The 17,643-nt window shown below is 45.5% G+C and overlaps 1 protein-coding gene across 1 annotated transcript; it reads left to right on the top strand.

Moving 5' to 3' along the window:
* The first annotated feature begins 342 nt into the window (after positions 1–342).
* KIN (Kin17 DNA and RNA binding protein) lies at positions 343–17,330 on the top strand. Its single transcript, XM_083461495.1, has 14 exons — positions 343–538; positions 2,553–2,647; positions 3,268–3,311; positions 3,411–3,533; positions 5,390–5,571; positions 6,291–6,339; positions 6,597–6,654; positions 8,138–8,264; positions 10,020–10,070; positions 11,496–11,564; positions 13,317–13,416; positions 14,428–14,528; positions 15,821–15,912; positions 16,961–17,330. The coding sequence occupies exons 1-13, from the start codon at positions 425–427 to the stop codon at positions 15,881–15,883; spliced, it is 1,176 nt and encodes a 391-aa protein (XP_083317621.1). The 5' UTR covers positions 343–424; the 3' UTR covers positions 15,884–15,912; positions 16,961–17,330.
* Positions 17,331–17,643: the final 313 nt, after the last annotated feature.

Genomic DNA, 17,643 nt, shown 5'->3' with positions numbered 1-17,643 from the left:
AGCAAAAAAAGAGGGATAATTATAAGAATTGCTTTAACAGTGCAACTGAGCCGTATCAAGGCCAGGCCCTATTGAAAACCCTCTATTCCAACGGGTCGGCTCTCAGTGTGACTGTGCATCACCCAATAACAATTATATAAAAAAAACCCGCATGCTAGAAAGGTGTTTAAAAAACCGCATCTCCTTCCTCTGCAGCAAGCGTTGGCGTCCTTCTTGCTGCAGCCGCCCTTATGTCCAAATTTGGAACCTGAAGTCAGCGTCTCTCTACCCCTCTACCCTTTCGGTCACCCCCGTTCTATGGGCATGAGGGTTGGTTATATTCGTCACTTCCGCTTCCGGCCCTTCCTAAGAGGAGGAGAGAACCCGGAAGCGGCTCTGGTTTGTTTTTCGTTTGCTGCCCTGTCGCTCCGCCGCCGCCGCCGCCATGGGGAAGACGGACTTCCTGAGCCCCAAGGCCATCGCCAACCGCATCAAGTCGAAGGGGCTGCAGAAGCTGCGCTGGTACTGCCAGATGTGCCAGAAGCAGTGCCGGGATGAGGTGAGAGAGGAAGGTTTTTTTGGGGGGGGAGGCGTGTTGTGTGGAAGGGGGCCCAGTAGAGCCCCTAGAGCCAGGCGCAGCATATCTGTTTCGTGTTTTATCACCACTGCCATCATCATCATCATCATTATTATTTTATCTTATTTACCACCCTTTGCCAAATACCCCAGGGCGGTTCACAACAGAAAAAAGAAAATACAAAGCGAGAACGCAAAATACAGTGGTACCTCGGGTTACATACGCTTCAGGTTACAGACTCCGCTAACCCAGAAATAGTACCTCGGGTTAAGAACTTTGCTTCAGGATGAGAACAGAAATTGTGCAGCGGCATCAGGAGGCCCCATTAGCTAAAGTGGTGCTTCAGGTTAAGAACAGTTTCAGGTTAAGAACAGCTCTCTGGAACGAATTAAGTACGTAACCAGAAGTACCATTGTACATAACAAAAGCAGAAACAAAAACAAAGCATTAATATCCCCGTTGTTGTTTAGTCGTGTCTGCCTCTTTGTGACCCCATGGACCAGAGCACGCCAGGCCCTCCTGTCTTCCACTGCCTCCCACAGTTTGGTCAAACTCATGCTGGTAGCTTCGAGAACACTGTCCAACCATCTCATCCTCTGTCGTCCCCTTCTCCTTGTGCCCTCCATCTTTCCCAACATCAGGGTCTTTTCCAGGGAGTCTTCTCTTCTCATGAGGTGGCCAAAGTATTGGAGCCTCAGCTTCAGGATCTGTCCTTCCAATGAGCACCCAGGGCTGATTTCCTTAAGGATGGATAGGTTTGATCTTTGTGCAGTCCATGGGACTCTCAAGAGTCTCCTCCAGCACCAGAATTCAAAAGCATCCATTATTCGGCCTTTTTTATGATCCAGCTCTCACTTCCATACATCACTACTGGGAGAACCATAGCTTTAACTATACGGACCTTTGTTGGCAAGGTGATGTCTCTGCTTTTGAAAATGTTATTATTATTATTTTATTTGCCCCCCTTTGCCCGAATATCCCAGGGCTGTTCACAACAGAAAAAAAGAAAATACAAAGCGCGAACGCAAAATACATAACAATAGCAGAAACGAAAACGAAGCATTCATATCCCCACCCACCCACAAACATTCGAAAAGCCTTAGAATTCAAAAAGCATCTGGCCGACAGGCGAAGCTTTGCAGGTATGTTGACCCTGCACATGGGGGCTCTGCTTGACATTAATGGCTCATCACCTTTGCAAGAAAGGACTCTTGTGTATCTTCTGGAGTTGTTCTCAAGTAAGATATGCTTTGGAAATCCACTCAGGTTAAATATCTCTGATAATTTAGGATACCGTGCACCCTTGGAACTTATAACATTACGGCCTTTGGCTAATTAAATAACCTACAGCCTTTTAAACTGTATCTGTGAAGGCAGAGGTTATTGTTTTTGTTACTATAGTGTGTATTTTTGTGTCTTACATTGTAAACTACCCTGTGATATTTGGATGAAGGGCAGTATAGACCTTTAATAAATATGCTATAATAATGACATCCTGTGAACCGCCCTGAGACCCCCAAGTTTAGGGTGGTATATAAATTCAATTACAGTGGTACCTCAGGTTACATATGCTTCAGGTTACAGACTCTGCTAATGCAGAAATAGTGCTTCAGGTTAAGAACTTTGCTTCAGGATGAGAACAGAAATCGTGCTCCGGCGGCGCGGCGGCAGCAGGAGGCCCCATTAGCTAAAGTGGTGCTTCAGGTTAAGAACAGTTTCAGGTTAAGTACGAACCTCTGGAACGAATTAAGTACTTAACCTGAGGTACCACTGTACTGTAGTAGTAGTAGTAGTAGTAGTAGTAGTAGTAGTAGTTATAACAACATAAAATATTTGTGTCTGGGTACTTAAGCCGTAAGCAACGTCTTTCCGGAAAATGATCAAGGAAAAAGCTTCACACACTTTGCATTTCTATCTAAAGTTTTATTGTGGGGTTTTTTAATGCGGGTTGCTTGTCATCTCTGAGTACAACCATCTTATTACATTTCCCTCCTAGAATGGCTTTAAATGTCATTGCATGTCAGAATCTCATCAGCGACAGCTGCTGCTGGCATCTGAAGATCCTCAGCAATTCATGGATTATTTTTCAGAGTGAGTTTGGCCAATATATTGGCACTGTTTTTACTGCTGTTTGTTAATTATTGTTATATATTATAATCATACAAAGGCATATCACGGAATTCAGTGCGATACTAGGGAAATCATTTGGTCAGTGCATGTTTTTCAGCTTGCCTCACAGAATAATTTCCCACCTTTACTTTTCCTGCATGGTGTTCTGTTCTGCAATTTTTTGTAGATTTGACCTGTATCCATAATCTTTTAAAACACTTTCTGGAAAAAGAAAAACCTTAGATACCAGGACAAAAAACAATTAAGCAAGCAGCACAACCTTTTCAGTGTGGTGATTTGCACATACAAAGAACTTTCAATATGTGGATGGTTGTTGAATGAAACTGGAGCATAGTGGAGGCTTCCCCCATGGGGAATTGATCTACCCTTATGTGATTGGGACCTGTGATTGGGATCTTCCTGTTCATGTGCCAGAGTTTCAGTATAATGAAGAGATCAAAGTCGCATCCAGCTCTTACCTAGGAAGAGTTCTGTGTTACTCAGAAGCTAGCATACTTGCACACAAATGGAAGCAGTTATCTTCATATCTGATTTTGGTCAGACATACATTTGCTGCAATTGTCCCTTTTATATTTCCCTAGGGAATTCCGGAATGATTTCTTAGAACTTCTCAGAAGAAGATTTGGTAAATCACTTGGTTGGAACAGAATCACATTTCTTAAAATTCAGAGTTCTTTCTATCTAACTTCAGACTTGTTATTAAGAGCCTTTTTTCCCCTTCTAGGAACAAAGAGGGTCCACAATAACATAGTATATAATGAATATATTAGTCACCGAGAACACATCCATATGAATGCTACCCAGTGGGAAACTCTGACGGATTTTACCAAGTGGCTAGGGAGAGAAGGTAATTCTGTCTTCTGTTTGTGGATGGATGGCTTCAAAAAGGAAACCAAGAAACACCTAGGAATTCTGGTGTTGAAAATGTCTGAGAGCATTATCTTGCTGTTGTGAATTATTCTATCTTTCATTCAGTTGTTCCAAATTCATCTGATCCAAAGGGACAGTGTCATATAATGGATAGTTGGGCACAGGCTTCATCTTTCTTTTTTTTAAAAAGCAGCAACACGTTACTAGTACTTAATGATTGTGACAGTATGTTTGAAAGTGTGCAAGTAATGATCTAGCCGTTATGATGGGTCTCAAGCCCTCAATGTGTTAGGGATTTTCCCCACATACAAATACAGTGGTACCTCTACTTACGTTCACCTCCTGTTACGTATCCTTCAGGATATGTACACGGCAAACCTGGAAGTATTATTCCGGGTTTTGCCGCATGTGCAGAAGCGCTCTACCGCGCCGCGTGCATGAGCCGAAGCACTCTGTCACCACGCTCGCATGTGCAGAAGCGGTCCCCCTGGTTGCGGAAACCTCAGGATCTGACCCGAGCTCCGGAACGGATCCCGTCTGCAACCGGAGGTACCACTGTACAGAGGCTCTGGTGGATTGAGCATATGAGACCAAAAGTGGGTCCAACAGTCAAGAAGGCGGTTTCTGCACATGTTGTAGAAGGAAGCGAGGGGCAGATGGGGATCATCAACCTGGGAAAGTAGCCCATTAGGAGCAGGAAAGCTCTGATCCTAAACCTCCACTGCCTTGTGAAATATCTTCAAGAGAAATAACCCTACACAAATCTGGAGCAGAGTCCCTAAGACAGTTGGATGGTGCCTTGTATACCTCCTTCTGGCAACTCCTGCAGCCATGCTGGTGCCAAATGTCTTGCTCTGCTTTCCTTTGGACTACAGTGGTGCCCCGCAAGACGAATGCCTCGCAAGACGGAAAACCCGCTAGACGAAAGGGTTTTCCGTTTTGGAGGTGCTTCGCAAAACAAATTTCCTATGGGCTTGCTTCGCAAGACGAAAATGTCTTGCGAGTTCCTGCGGGGTTTTTTCCCTCCCCCCCCTTTTTCTCAAGCCACTAAGCCGCTTATCAGCTGATCCGCTAAGCCGCTTATCAGCTGATCCGCTAAGCCGCTTATCAGCTGATCCGCTAAGCCGCTTAACAGCTGAGCCGCTAAGCCGCTAATGGTCTTGCTTCGCAAGACGAAAAAACCGCAAGACGAAGAGGCTCGCGGAACGGATTCTTTTCGTCTTGCGAGGCACCACTGTACATCAGCAAGGCCAAGAGAGGGGGCCTTGTCGTCTGGGCAGCTCAGGACCTCCAGACACACTCCCAGGCTTGTGCCCTGGGGAGGTCACTTCGGTGCTGCTAACACAGTGGTTTGACTTCACATGGTTTGACCCTCTCTAGACAGGTGGATTCATAACCCTTGAAGGTTGGGCAGTGCTAGCTTGGGATGATGGGAACTGTAGTCCAAAACTCCTAGAGGGTACCATGTTGGGGAAGTCTGGTGCATACACTTGTAAGCATCTTACAGTGCAGATGGCCAGGTGTGAGAGAAGAGGGAATTGATTTGCAGCTGAAAGAAGGGTTATGGGTCCTCTCTTGGGTTTGTAACTAGGAAGAGATTTGAACTGGAGGTTTTTGGCTCATTGCCTTATTCCCCAGTACAGTACCCCAGCTCTCTTTAATACAGCAACAGAGATCTGATAGCTTGTCATGCCACAGCATCAACCTGTGACTAATTTTGTATTGACTCAAAAAGAGCGTGGAGGACACCCAAATCTCAATTCCTGGACTTGCATTCCCGTTTCTTGTTTCTGTAACGATCATAACCATTCTCTTGCTTTGCGTGTTCTTAAGGCTTCTGCAAAGTGGATGAAACTCCCAAAGGCTGGTACATCCAATACATTGACCGAGACCCCGAGACGATCCGCAGGCAGCAAGAACAGGAGAAGAAAAAGAAACAGGACCTGGATGATGAAGAGAAAACGGCCCGATTCATTGAAGAACAAGTCCGGAGAGGCTTGGAGGGGAAAGAGCAGGTCTGCAAAGGTCTTCTCCATCAGATTCGAAGTGCAAAAGTCTTTGGGTATAACTAGAATGCCCAAGGAGGTTGGTGCCGAAGGGGCGGAGCTATTTTCCTAGCATAGACGGGTCTTCTTGTTTACCAGTAAGCAGCAGGAGTTGGCATGGTGCAAACATTTCAGCAGGGGCACCAGCTTGGCTCTGTCAGCGCATTTGCAGCACATCGACTTGCCTGCTGCTTTGCCTCCCTCTCTCTTGGTAAGCAACAGTGGCCCAGCTGCTTGGGAGGGCAAGGCAGCCACAAGGCCAGTGAGCTGCAGACACACTGATAGAGCCAATCTAGTGCTCCTGATGGTGCCTTTGCACCTTGCTGACCTGCCCGCCACCTCCCTGCTCTCCTTCCCGATGAACAACAGCAACCCACCTGCTGGGAAGCTAGCATAGTTGCTCTGCTCCACTGGCAAGTGGTTCCTGCGTTGGTGGCAACATCCACCATCATCCCTCTCTTCCTTTCCTTGATTCCCTATGCGTCCCCGACCTGTAACCTTCCCTGCTGTAGATCTTGCCACTTTCATCTGCCCAAAAGCCACCTGTTCTCTAAAAGGGCTTCACTTGGTCCATAGAGACTTGCTTAACTTCCCTCCTCACTGTTAAGTTTAAACTCCCAGAACTGCTCTGGCTTACGTTCATCAGTGGTGTGCTCAAGCCCTGAAGTTGCTCTGTTATCCTCTCGCAGGGAGAACCGGTCTACACAGAACTGAACAGAGAAAACGAGGAGGAGAAAGGTAAATTATAGTATTTTAATATTTTTAATATTAATTTAATATTTTTTTGGAAGCCGCCCAGAGTGGCTGGGGAGGCCCAGCCGGATGGGCGGGGTATAAATAATAAAATAATAATAATAATTATTATTAAATGGATATGGAACCCTGTGATCTCCCCAGGCAAGGCTTTTGCGGGAACCAATTGGCAAGCCTGAGATTGAATTCATTGTCTGGAGAGCATGAACTAAGAGGGAACATCATTTTTTCCTTTATTTCAGTGGTATTTAATTTATGCAAAGGAGCAAGCACTTCAACAGCGTCTCATTCCAAAGCCAGGTCAGTGTGTTTCCAGTCTGCATCTTTTGTCTCTCATCTGCTCTTATTCGGACGGTGAATATTTTGCCAGTCAGTAAGTTTGTTCCATGGGCTGCCCCCCATTACCTGACTTTTCTGCCTCTCCCTTCACACCTCAGAGAAAAGAGAACAACCTTTGGGATTGTACTCCAAGCCTAGGAATTGCTTCCCGGCGTGGCAATCTTGCCAGCTTATGCTTTCCTTAAAAAAATCTGGAACAGGTGTCAGCCTTCAGCATTGCACAGAACACGGGTCAGCGTTGGAAGGGTAGAATTTCAAGACATCTCCTGTCCATCTCCCCGACTCTTTCCATAACTTCATTTCATGTCCCTATGGGCTCTTAACACCCTCCTACCTAAACCCAGTTGCACCATCAGCAACCTTCGTTTTCTGATCCTTGACCAGAAATGGAAGGGGTGGTTTGAAAATACAGGGAGAAATTCAACATCGTGCTCTTGCGATCATTCAGCCCTGTTGTGCCAGCATAAGCCCTTGTATTGCCTTCTACTGCTACATCTGTTGAATCCAGACCATAGAATTGTATCCAGTGCTAGCCATTACTCAGGGTAGTCCAATTCAATTACAGTGGTACCTCGGGTTACATACGCTTCATGTTACATAAGCTTCAGGTTACAGACTCCGCTAACCCAGAAATAGTGCTTCAGGTTAAGAACTTTGCTTCAGGATGAGAACAGAAATCGTGCTCCGGTGGCGCAGCAGCAGCGGGAGGCCCCATTAGCTAAAGTGGTGCTTCAGGTTAAGAACAGTTTCAGGTTAAGAACGGACCTCTGGAACAAATTAAATACTTAACCTGAGGTGCCACTGTAATGGGAATATCTCGGGATACCTCTGGATGTGAACGGGATCTGTTCCGGAGCCCCATTCGCATCCTGAGCAGAACGCAACCTGCATCTCCACGTGCGCGGGTCGCGATTCGCCGCTTCTGTGCATGCGCATGATGTTTTGAGCGTCTGCACATGCACGGACAGTGAAACCCGGAAGTAACCCATTCCGTTACTTCCGGGTCACCGCGGAGCGCAACCTGAAAACACTCAACCTGAAGCGACTTTAACCCAAGGTATGACTGTACCTAACATAGGCTCATTGATACCAGTAGGTCTGAGTAGAATTCCATTGAATTCAACCCTCATTCACTTGGGAACGGAATAAACGGAGCATGATAGGCAGAGGTACAGAGCAGCATTTAATGTCCCAGCACAGAACTTGAGTTTCTCAGTGGCAGTGGGATTGGCACTCTGCTGGGCCCATCAAGCTGCTTCTTGGAGAGGGGGGTGGGCCCTTGCAGCCCCTGTTAAGTGTTATGTTTCTCTGAGAAAGCTTGCAGGCTAAGGCTGCAGGCCTAGCTCCATTACCTGAGAGTAAGCCCTGTTGAATTCACTAGGACTTAGCTTCTGAGTAGACAGGGGTGAGGTTTGCATTGTTTGTCTGTGTTCTCTTCTTTCAGCGCGCTTGGATCCAGTGCACTGAAGGAGGCGGGAGCAGCACCCACAGTGAAGCGGAAAGAAATGCCTCAGAATTCAGAGAAAGAGAAGAGGAAGAAGAAGAAAACAGCCCTCGACGAGATCATGGAGGTGCAGTGAGATGAAATTTGCAGAATTAAGTTGCAAATGCAAGAAAAAAAATAGGGAACAAAGCATGGAGATCTGCAAGAAACATAAAGCAGCCATGCGGGGTTAAGATTTTCATCTGAATAGCTTGGAAAAGTAAGAGGTTTACACTTCACACTACTCCGTATCATGGCTCAGCACCAACCTGTGAGTTTCTAGAAAGGAGATTACAGCTGTTTTGCATTTTGTTGAGCCATGGTTTGGTGCATCGTTCAGATTTCGGCTTCTGGTTTTGCCCTTTTGGACAAACCACAACCCATAAACGTTAGGGCGGACCTAGATGGCAGCCCATGGTTGGTCTGGAGAGAGCTAACCAGGAGGCGCAAAGCAGTCCCTATCTCCTCTCCCAGAGCCCATTAATTCACGCTTCTCACTATAATAAGAAGCCCCCTTTCTCAAAAACAACATCTCTCTTTGCACCTTGAGTAAAATGTGATAGAGCCACCAGGGGCATTGCTGTCTGGGAAAGTGTATGAAAATATATTCCAGACTATAGGTTTTTTTAAAAAGTTCAGATTCTCACGGTGGAAACGTTGAGGGGTGGGCTGGGGGAATCATATCCCTGTCAAGTGGGGTGTGGTCACATGTTGTTGGTGATAATCTTACCACTCTGGAAGTCATAAAATTCATTCTTTGGGAACAGGTAAAGCCCCTGTGATTCTGGACAAATCGAAACAACAGAGCATCTGAAGACAGCCCTGTTTAGGGAAGCTTTTAATGTTTGATGTATTTAATGTTTGATGTATTGTTGGAAGCTGCCCAGAGTGGCTGGGGAAGCCCAGCTAGATGGGCGGGGTATAAATAATAAATTGTTATTATTATAGCATGTGCTTCTCCAGTGCCTATATTATAGAGACATTTGTATTAGCCTCAACTCCCCACTACTCCTTATGTACCCAGGGCTCATAGGACAATTCTATATTCCCCTGCTGCTTTCAGATACCAACCCTGCTACAACATATAACGTTACCAGGTTCTGCATAGTAGCGCTCAAAATTCTTCGGATGATGACCTGTGCCACAAACTGGATTTAATGAATGCTCATATCAGAGTGCTTTGTAAACTGATAGCCGTAGCCTTTTATATACTAATCTTTTATGCTCTTCCACATCTGTTTAATGCTCTTAACCCTTCTTATAGATTTTTTTAGCTGCTTTTAGAGTCTTACAGGTTTTGTATATATACCTTCTGTTTTAATAATTTTAGCTTTCCAAAACGTTTTACGGAAGGGACGCAGGTGGCACTGTGGGTAAAACCACAGAGCCTAGGACTTGTCGATCAGAAGGTCAGCGGTTTGAATCCCCGTGACAGGGTGAGCTCCCATTGCTCGGTCCCTGCTCCTGCCAACTTAGCAGTTTGAAAGCACATCAAAGTGCAAGTAGATAAATAGGTACCACTTTGGCAGGAAGGTAAACGGTGTTTCCGTGTGCTGCTCTGGTTCGCCAGAAGCAGCTTAGTCATGCTGGCCACATGACCCAGAAGCCGTACGCCGGCTCCCTCGGCCAATAAAGCGAGATGAGTGCCACAACCCCAGAGTCGGTCACGACTGGACAGGGTTCCCTTTACCTTTTAAAAACGTTTTACAGATTTTAAATTATTGCAAAACACCCCCTCTTATGCTGATCTATGACCGTAATAAAGATGGAAGCAACACACTTTAAATATCATCCTTCCTTTGATCTTAAATTTGAACCAGTTATGTGTCCTTTCCTCTCTTAGTTTGAGGAAGAGAAGAAGAAATCTTCCCGGACAGACCATTGGCTGCAGCCTGTAAGTATCCAAACGGGGACCTGGACCCTATCATTCAACGTGCAAGCTGCATTTTCACTTTCAGGCTGGTTCCATCCAAACGATACTCCGTAATGGAACAGATGATTGATTTGCCTGCCTGCCGGTTTTGTGTCCGGACCAAACGATGTGGAGTATTGGAAGGGTAGCACTTTATTTTTAATCTGGGTTCAGAATGAATTTTTTAAAAGTCCACTTTCAAGCCCCATCTGCATGATGCTACTTTCAAGAGTCACGGCTTTCTTCAAAGAATGCTGGGAAGTGTAGTTCTTTGAGGGTGCTGGGAGTGCTAGTTTTCTGTGTGCATTAGGGAGGGGTGGACAATGGCACAAGGCCAGAGCAGCTGTGACTGTAGTCTGTGGCACAACGGTTAACCAAATAAACAGGGCCTCAGGGTTGCAGCCTAGGTCCTTCTGCGGTGCCTCAAAGGCAGCATCTGCTGAGATCCATGAGAAATGAAAGGAGAGCAACCTACCTGAATGTATTTTGTCTTTTTTAAATCTCTTTCCCCCATTTGAACAAATGAGAAAAATTGCATGTGGTGGTAATATAAAGGGATTGAATAATGCTTTTGTTTTTATTTCTTTTTTGTATAACTTTTATTAGGTTTTTCTGTTTTACATTTGAGGATATTCATTTGAACAACCTTAAAATACCAATGACTTCCCTTCTCCTCCTTCGATGGTTCAATTTGCATGCTGTAGATCCCTGCATATTTTACATAAACTAAACCATTCAGTATTCCACTTTTAGGGACACGGGTGGCGCTGTGGGTTAAACCACAGAGCCTAGTACTTGCTGATCAGAAGGTCGGCGGTTCGAATCCCTGCGATGGGGTGAGCTCCCGTTGTTCAGTCCCTGCTCCTGCCAACCTAGCAGTTCGAAAGCACATCAAAGTGCAAGTAGATAAATAGGTACCACTCCGGCGGGAAGGTAAACGGCGTTTCCGTGCACTGTTCTGGTTTGCCAGAAGCAGCTTAGTCCTGCTGGCCACATAACCCGGAAGCTGTATGCCAGCTCCCTCGACCAGTAAAGCGAGATGAGCGCAGCAACCCCAGAGTCGGTCATGACTGGACCTAATGGTCATGGGTCCCTTTACCTTTATTCCACTTTTACATCCACCAAAACTTATTTACACTGTTGAATTTATCTTAATGCTGCCAACGTTTTCAAATGTACACAATTTTCACCCATATATTCATTAAGCATTTTCCAATCTTCTTTAAACATATATTTTTCTTGTTCTCTTATCCTATATGTTAAATCTGCAAGCTGTGCATATTCTGTCAGTTTAAGTTGCCATTCTTCTTTAGCTGGGACCTCACTTGTTTTCCATTTTGGGGCTAACGAAACACAGGCCGCAGTAGTGGCATACGTAAATAGCCTCCCCCCTTCTCTCTTCTCCAGGAAATTGTGGTCAAAATTATAACGAAGAAACTGGGCGAGAAATACCACAAAAAGAAGGCCGTTGTCAAGGTGAGCCTGCTGGCCTTTTGTCTGTCAGCAAACGTGTTTGTTATAGTTGAGGGGGGAGGTATTTGGCATGGTTGAAGCAGCGGTGCTGCGGGGCTCAGGGTTTTCCCAGACACTGCTCTGCATCGCCACTGGGCTGCTGCAACTTTAGGCAGGGATGGGGAACCTGTGCCCCCCACCCCCCAATGTTGCTGCCATCATTCCTGGCCAGGCTGGGAGATGAAGTCCAATAGCCCTGGGTGTGCTGCAGGTTCCACCTTCATGAATCAGAGAGCCCCAGTAAAATCTGGCATTGGACCTGCGAGGGCTGGGTTCATATCCAAGGCCTTTGGGAAAGCCAGGCACCATGGAAAATTCAAGTGCCTTGGGAAAGTTGCACTGCTCAGTCCCAAGTTTCCCATCTGATACAACAACAACAATAATAATAATAATTTATTATTTATACCCGCCCATCTGGCTGGGCTTCCCCAGCCACTGTGGGTGGCTTCCAAAAAAAAATTAAAATACTGTGATACATCAAATATTAAAAGCTTCCCTAAACAGTGGACATTCGTGTTGCGAACGTGATCCATGTGGGATGCACGTTCGCAACCTGCAGTGTTTGCAACCTGCGTCTGCACATGCATGGATTGCAATTCGGCGCTTCTGCGCATGCACAAAGCGCGATTTAGTGCTTCTGTGCATTTGCAACCGCTGGAACCCGGAAGTAACCCATTCCAATACTTCCGGGTTTCGGTGGTCCAGAACCTGAAAAATCGCAACCTGAAGCGGCTGTAACCCGAGGTACATCGGAGATCCACCGTTCCATTCACCCACCTTACCCTGGCAAGTGTTTCATTGCCTCTAGAGCAGGCATGTCCAAAGTCCGGCCTGGAGGCCATTTGCCGTAATGGAGAAGAAAGTGCTTTTAAGGAGAGAGGGAAGAAAAAGGGGGACGGACACACACACACACACACACACACACACACACACACACTTCCTTTAACATTTATTTGCTAGTCAAACCTCATCAAGAGGTTTGTGCCAACTTGGTGTTATGTTCCTGTTCATATTTTTTGAACTTAAAAGTTGACAGACAACCTTTATTACCAATAATATGTAATGTACTTTACAATGTTCCTGACATATATTTCAGCTTCCTGGATTCCCCGCCCCCCCAATCTGGCCTTAAATATGAAAGGCAGAGTGATTTAACACCTGTTTAGATTTTTCATCTATGTGACGAAATGAAAATTATGCCTTTTTGCAATAAACTTTGCATAAAATAGTTAATTTGCATTTCATTTAATTTGCATTTAATTTCAACGGTTCAAAGAACGTCAGGCAAAGTGGTCGGCCCTCACACACGTTCACTTCATCAAATCTGGCCCTCTTTGAAAAATGTTTGGACACCCCTGCTCTAGAGAATGGGCCTTTTCTGCAGTGGCTCCCCATTTGTGGAATACTCTTCCCAGAGAGGCTCACTTGGCGCCATCACTCCATGTCTTTAGGCGCCAGGTGGAAACAATCCTCTTTACCCAGGCCTTTAGCCATTAAATAATCTATAGCCCATTAAATTTGTGTGAGGGGACTGTTATGATTATTTTATTATTATGCTGTGTATTATGTTTTTACTATTATGCTGTGTAAATTATGTTCTTAGTGTTCTACACTGCCCTGGGATCTTTGGTTAAAGGATGGTATATAAATTGAAATAATAATAATAATGATGATGATGAATAATAATAATGATGATGACGTGCATTAATATTATAGGAAGTAATTGACAAATACACAGCAGTTGTCAAGGTGATTGACTCTGGAGATAAACTGAAGCTTGACCAAACGCATCTGGAGACGGTGATCCCAGCACCAGGTAAGCTGTCTCGCCAGAGAAGACTTTGTTGGATCAGGCCCATCTAGTACCAACCAGATGAAAGCAGGATCTGAGCACAGTTTTTGCCTCCCAGGCTGCCTCTGGCACGGGAGATAGAGCCTGGCCAGAATGCCTAGTAGCCACCAACTTGAGATTTCCATTTCCTATCCCCTAGACCAGACTTCTTCAACCTTGGCCCTCCAGATGTTTTTGGCCTACAACTCCCATGATCCCTAGCTAGCAGGACCAGTGGTCGGGGATGATGGGAATTGTAGTCTCAAAATATCTGGAGGGCCAAGGTGCTTTCTGTTGAATCCAACCACTTTAAAGCCCAGGTGGAGTGATACTAGATTGAAAGTTAGGCTATCAGTTAACCCTTAATTTAAAATTGTAGCAGAGGGGGGAAATCTGTTTATGAAGTCAGTTGACAGACTTTCATAGACTAGAATAACACTGTTAAAACTGTGTTTATGGAAGACAATCTTACTCGGCTACGAGTGATCGCCAGAGAAGAAGGTTGTTTGTTTGTGATTGGCTGTGGTGGACTTTGTTTTCATGTGTGAGTGGGTGTTTTTTGGTGGGTGTTTTTGAATCAGATTAGCCATATTGATTCGTATGCTGTTGGTGGATTCTTGTCGTTGTCTTCTTGGGCTGTGGATGTGATAAAGGGGAGCCATACCGGGCTGAAGGCATCTTCTTCCACTTGTCCCCGTGTCAGTTTCAGTTTGTTGGTTAGTTTTTCTAATAAGGCTGTTTCCCATACTAGTTGGTACCATTGGTCCATGTTTACTCCCGATCAAATCCCACATTCTCAACCTCCCCAATGCCAGAAGGCAGCAATGAAATTGGGAGATAGAGCTCTGTGAGCTCAGGCGACAGAATAATGTTTTGCATGCAGAAGAATCCAGTTATTAACCCCAGTGTCTGTGCATTCAGAAAAGACAGCATCAAGTTAGGCTGACCCAGGGTTTCACTTGATCTAAAGCAGATTCACATGTGTTCATGTTTCAGGCAAAAAGGTACTAGTTCTAAACGGGGGCTATAGAGGAAATGAAGCTACCTTAGAGAGTATCCATGAGAAAAAGTTTTCGGCAACGATACTCATTGAAACTGTAAGTATCTTTTCACCCCTGCTGTCTCATGGTGTGCTGTTTGGAACGTTAACAAGGCAGTCCTGTGCTTACTCAGAAGTAAGCCCTACTGTGTCCAGAGGGTCTTACTCCCAGGTAAATATTGCACAGGACTGCTGCCGAAGCCTCATTTTGGGTATTTTGGCACCATAAATGAAATATTAAAATATTCCCCAACCCAAAATGGACCCCCCCCCCTTAGAATAGAGCTCTTGATCAATCTTCTCACTAATCCTGCATAACGCTTTGCCAAGTCCCAGCCTAACCTGTGCGTTTTTCCAAAGCTTGGCAAACTCCTAACATTTCAGTTTCAATTTACTGCTAATGTCGTTTTAAGATTTCTGTGTCATCAGTAGTGTTTGCCTAATGGACGAAAGAATCTCTCTCCTTGCCTGTTTTTCTATCCCATTTTTCCTTTTCTGGTCACTTTAGTTTCGTGAGCTTTCCTCTTGAGTAAACAGTACAGTTTGGCAGGGATGGAGAGATTATGAAAAGAGCTCTGCTGGCTCAGAGCAAATTCCCATCTAGCCTAGCAATCCCATTCAGCATCATTCGCAACTGATCACAAGGGTGGTATACTAACAGCCTTATCCAGCACTGTTTTTTTCTGATCCACTTTTAAAGCCGCCCAGGTCAGTGACCATCACCAAATTTTGTGGGAGAAAATTCCATAGTTCAGCTATCTGCTGCATGGAGAAGTATTTCTTCTTCTTTGCCCTGAATCTCCCACTATTCACCTCCGCTTTCTCTATACCATGCAGAATTTCATATCCTTCTTTCATTCCCCCCCCCTTACTCACCTTTTATCTTCAAATTAAAGGTAAAGGGACCCCTGACCATTAGGTCCAGTTGTGACCGACTCTGGGGTTGCAGCACTCATCTTGCTTTATTGGCCAGGGGAGCCAGCGTACAACTTCTGGGTCATGTGGCCAGCATGACTAAGCCGCTTCTGGCGAACCAGAGCAGCACACAGAAACGCCATTTACCTTCCCGCCGGAGCGGTACCTATTTATCTACTTGCACTTTGACGTGCTTTCGAATTGCTAGGTTGGCAGGAGCAGGGACCGAGCAACGGGAGCTCACCCCGTTGCGGGGATTCGAACCGCCGACCTTCTGATTGGCAAGTCCTAGGCTCTGTGGTTTAACCCACTGCACCACCTGCATCCCTTATCTTCAAATTAGGAAGCCCCAAATGTCCTATCATTTCCACATAAGCAAGTCTCTCTAGCAACTGCCTGACTGAAGGTTTCCTTTTGCCTGACTTCCCTTCCCAGGGACCTCTGAAAGGACGTAAAGTTGAAGGCATCCCCTATGAAGACATTTCCAAGTTGGCCTGAGATGATTGGAAGAGCAGACGGACTGGGAGGTACCCTACCTAAGGATGCCTTGATGCACTCAACTCCACTGTGTCGGAGTTTTAGAACTTGTATTTTAAAAAACCAGAATTTTATTTTATTTTTGTGTAATGAACCGATGATTTTTTGTGCCTAAATCCCTTACACATCAAAATTCTGCAACAGTGTAATATTTAATTTCAACTTGTCCAGTGCACCTGATGGGAAGCAGTCATTCCATTAAGCCCTCTCTATAATCTGCTGCCAGCTATAAACAGTCGCAGCCTTCCAGTTGCCTTGTAGAATTATTGGAAGTCAACAAACAAGGAGTGATTCATCTGCCAAATGGGGTTAAAGGTCATGGGTGCAGATTTTGGCCTGCCTGGGAAGGGCTGGACTTATGTACCGTTTGTGAAATATGATATCAAGGTAAATGACCCATCTCGTCTGTTCTCGAGCTGTCGCCCATGAATAGTTGAGTTAGAAGAGGAAGCAGTTCTCCGATGGTTTGCTTCCTCTTCTTTGCTTGCCCTGCCAGCCAGCTCAGTTTGTGGCTAAGCCCAAACCCCATTTCATTCTCCCAGCTAAGGGCGGTCCAGCAATTTTCAGGTGCTGGCTCAGTCCTCGCTTCAGTTTTTGTCATGTTCCCCCATCACCACCCTAATGTGATTAATGAAAGTACACTTGGAGGAATCCGCTCCCAGGTAACCCTGTGTTAGTCAGGTTATGGCAAAGAATACCCCATGGGAGAGTCTGCCTAGGATCCAAGGACAGTGGTACCTCGGTTTACGAACTTAATCTGTTCCTGAAGTCCGTTCTTAAACCAAATCCATTCTTAAATGGAGGCGCGCTTTCCCTAATGAGACCTCCCACCACTGGTGCTCTTCCACTGTTCGGCTTCCGTTTGTAGACCGAGGTAAAGTTCACACACTGGAACACTACTTCTGGTTTTGCGGAGTTCGTAAACTGAATAGTTCGTAAACAGGGCTGTTCGTAAACTGAGGTAGCACTGTAGTTAAACACACGGGGTCCATGCTTGTCGCCGTTTCATGAGCTTTTACCCGATTTCCTTTTCTACAGCCCCTCGTCCTGCTGCAACATTGGCTCCTAAACAGTCTCTCAGCTGTTTGGAGGTCTTGAGGAGTAGCTGGGAGACATCCTCGGAAGCTCCCCCAGAAGGGGCACCCCATAGCCGTTTGGATCCTCTCGTCTGAACCCCAACCCCATCCTTGGACGAAATGGGTGGTGTAACACCAGTGACACAGACGTTTATTTTTGGGAAATAGGGAATACGGCAGACCATCTCCATGCTGTTTTCTGCATCTAGCCCTCCACCCTCCCTTCAAAATGCTCTTCCATCACCTCCAGTCGTTTTGTAAAAAATGTATAATGACTTATACAGTGATTTTTTTTATGGCTATTTAAAAATAAAAGAGAATATTTGACAGTGTGTCCTTTTTCCTCAACGCATTCACAACGATGGGACCTCCTCGAGTTAAGAATATATATTTCCGCCTCAGCAGACAGTGTGAAATAATTGGGAGGTTTTCTTTCCAATAAGCAGCTGGGCAAGCCAAATTTAATTTCAGAAAGAGGACCTCTGTTTACTCCCCACTAATTCAGTCCCCAAACGGCTCAGCGTTCATAAGTCCTCCTGAAGCAAATGTTGCCCTGTGTACATGTGTCAGGTGTGGGAAATGGGACTCAGACTCAGCTCAGAGATCCATCTGGGAACCTCTGTATGTGTGGTGCTCTCAGCAGGG

Source organism: Podarcis liolepis, assembly GCF_965112155.1.
Source record: "Podarcis liolepis genome assembly, chromosome: 10".
Lineage (NCBI taxonomy): Eukaryota > Metazoa > Chordata > Lepidosauria > Squamata > Lacertidae > Podarcis > Podarcis liolepis.
The sequence above is the reverse complement of the archived record's forward strand: the minus strand, read 5'-3'. Positions and strand labels throughout refer to the sequence as shown.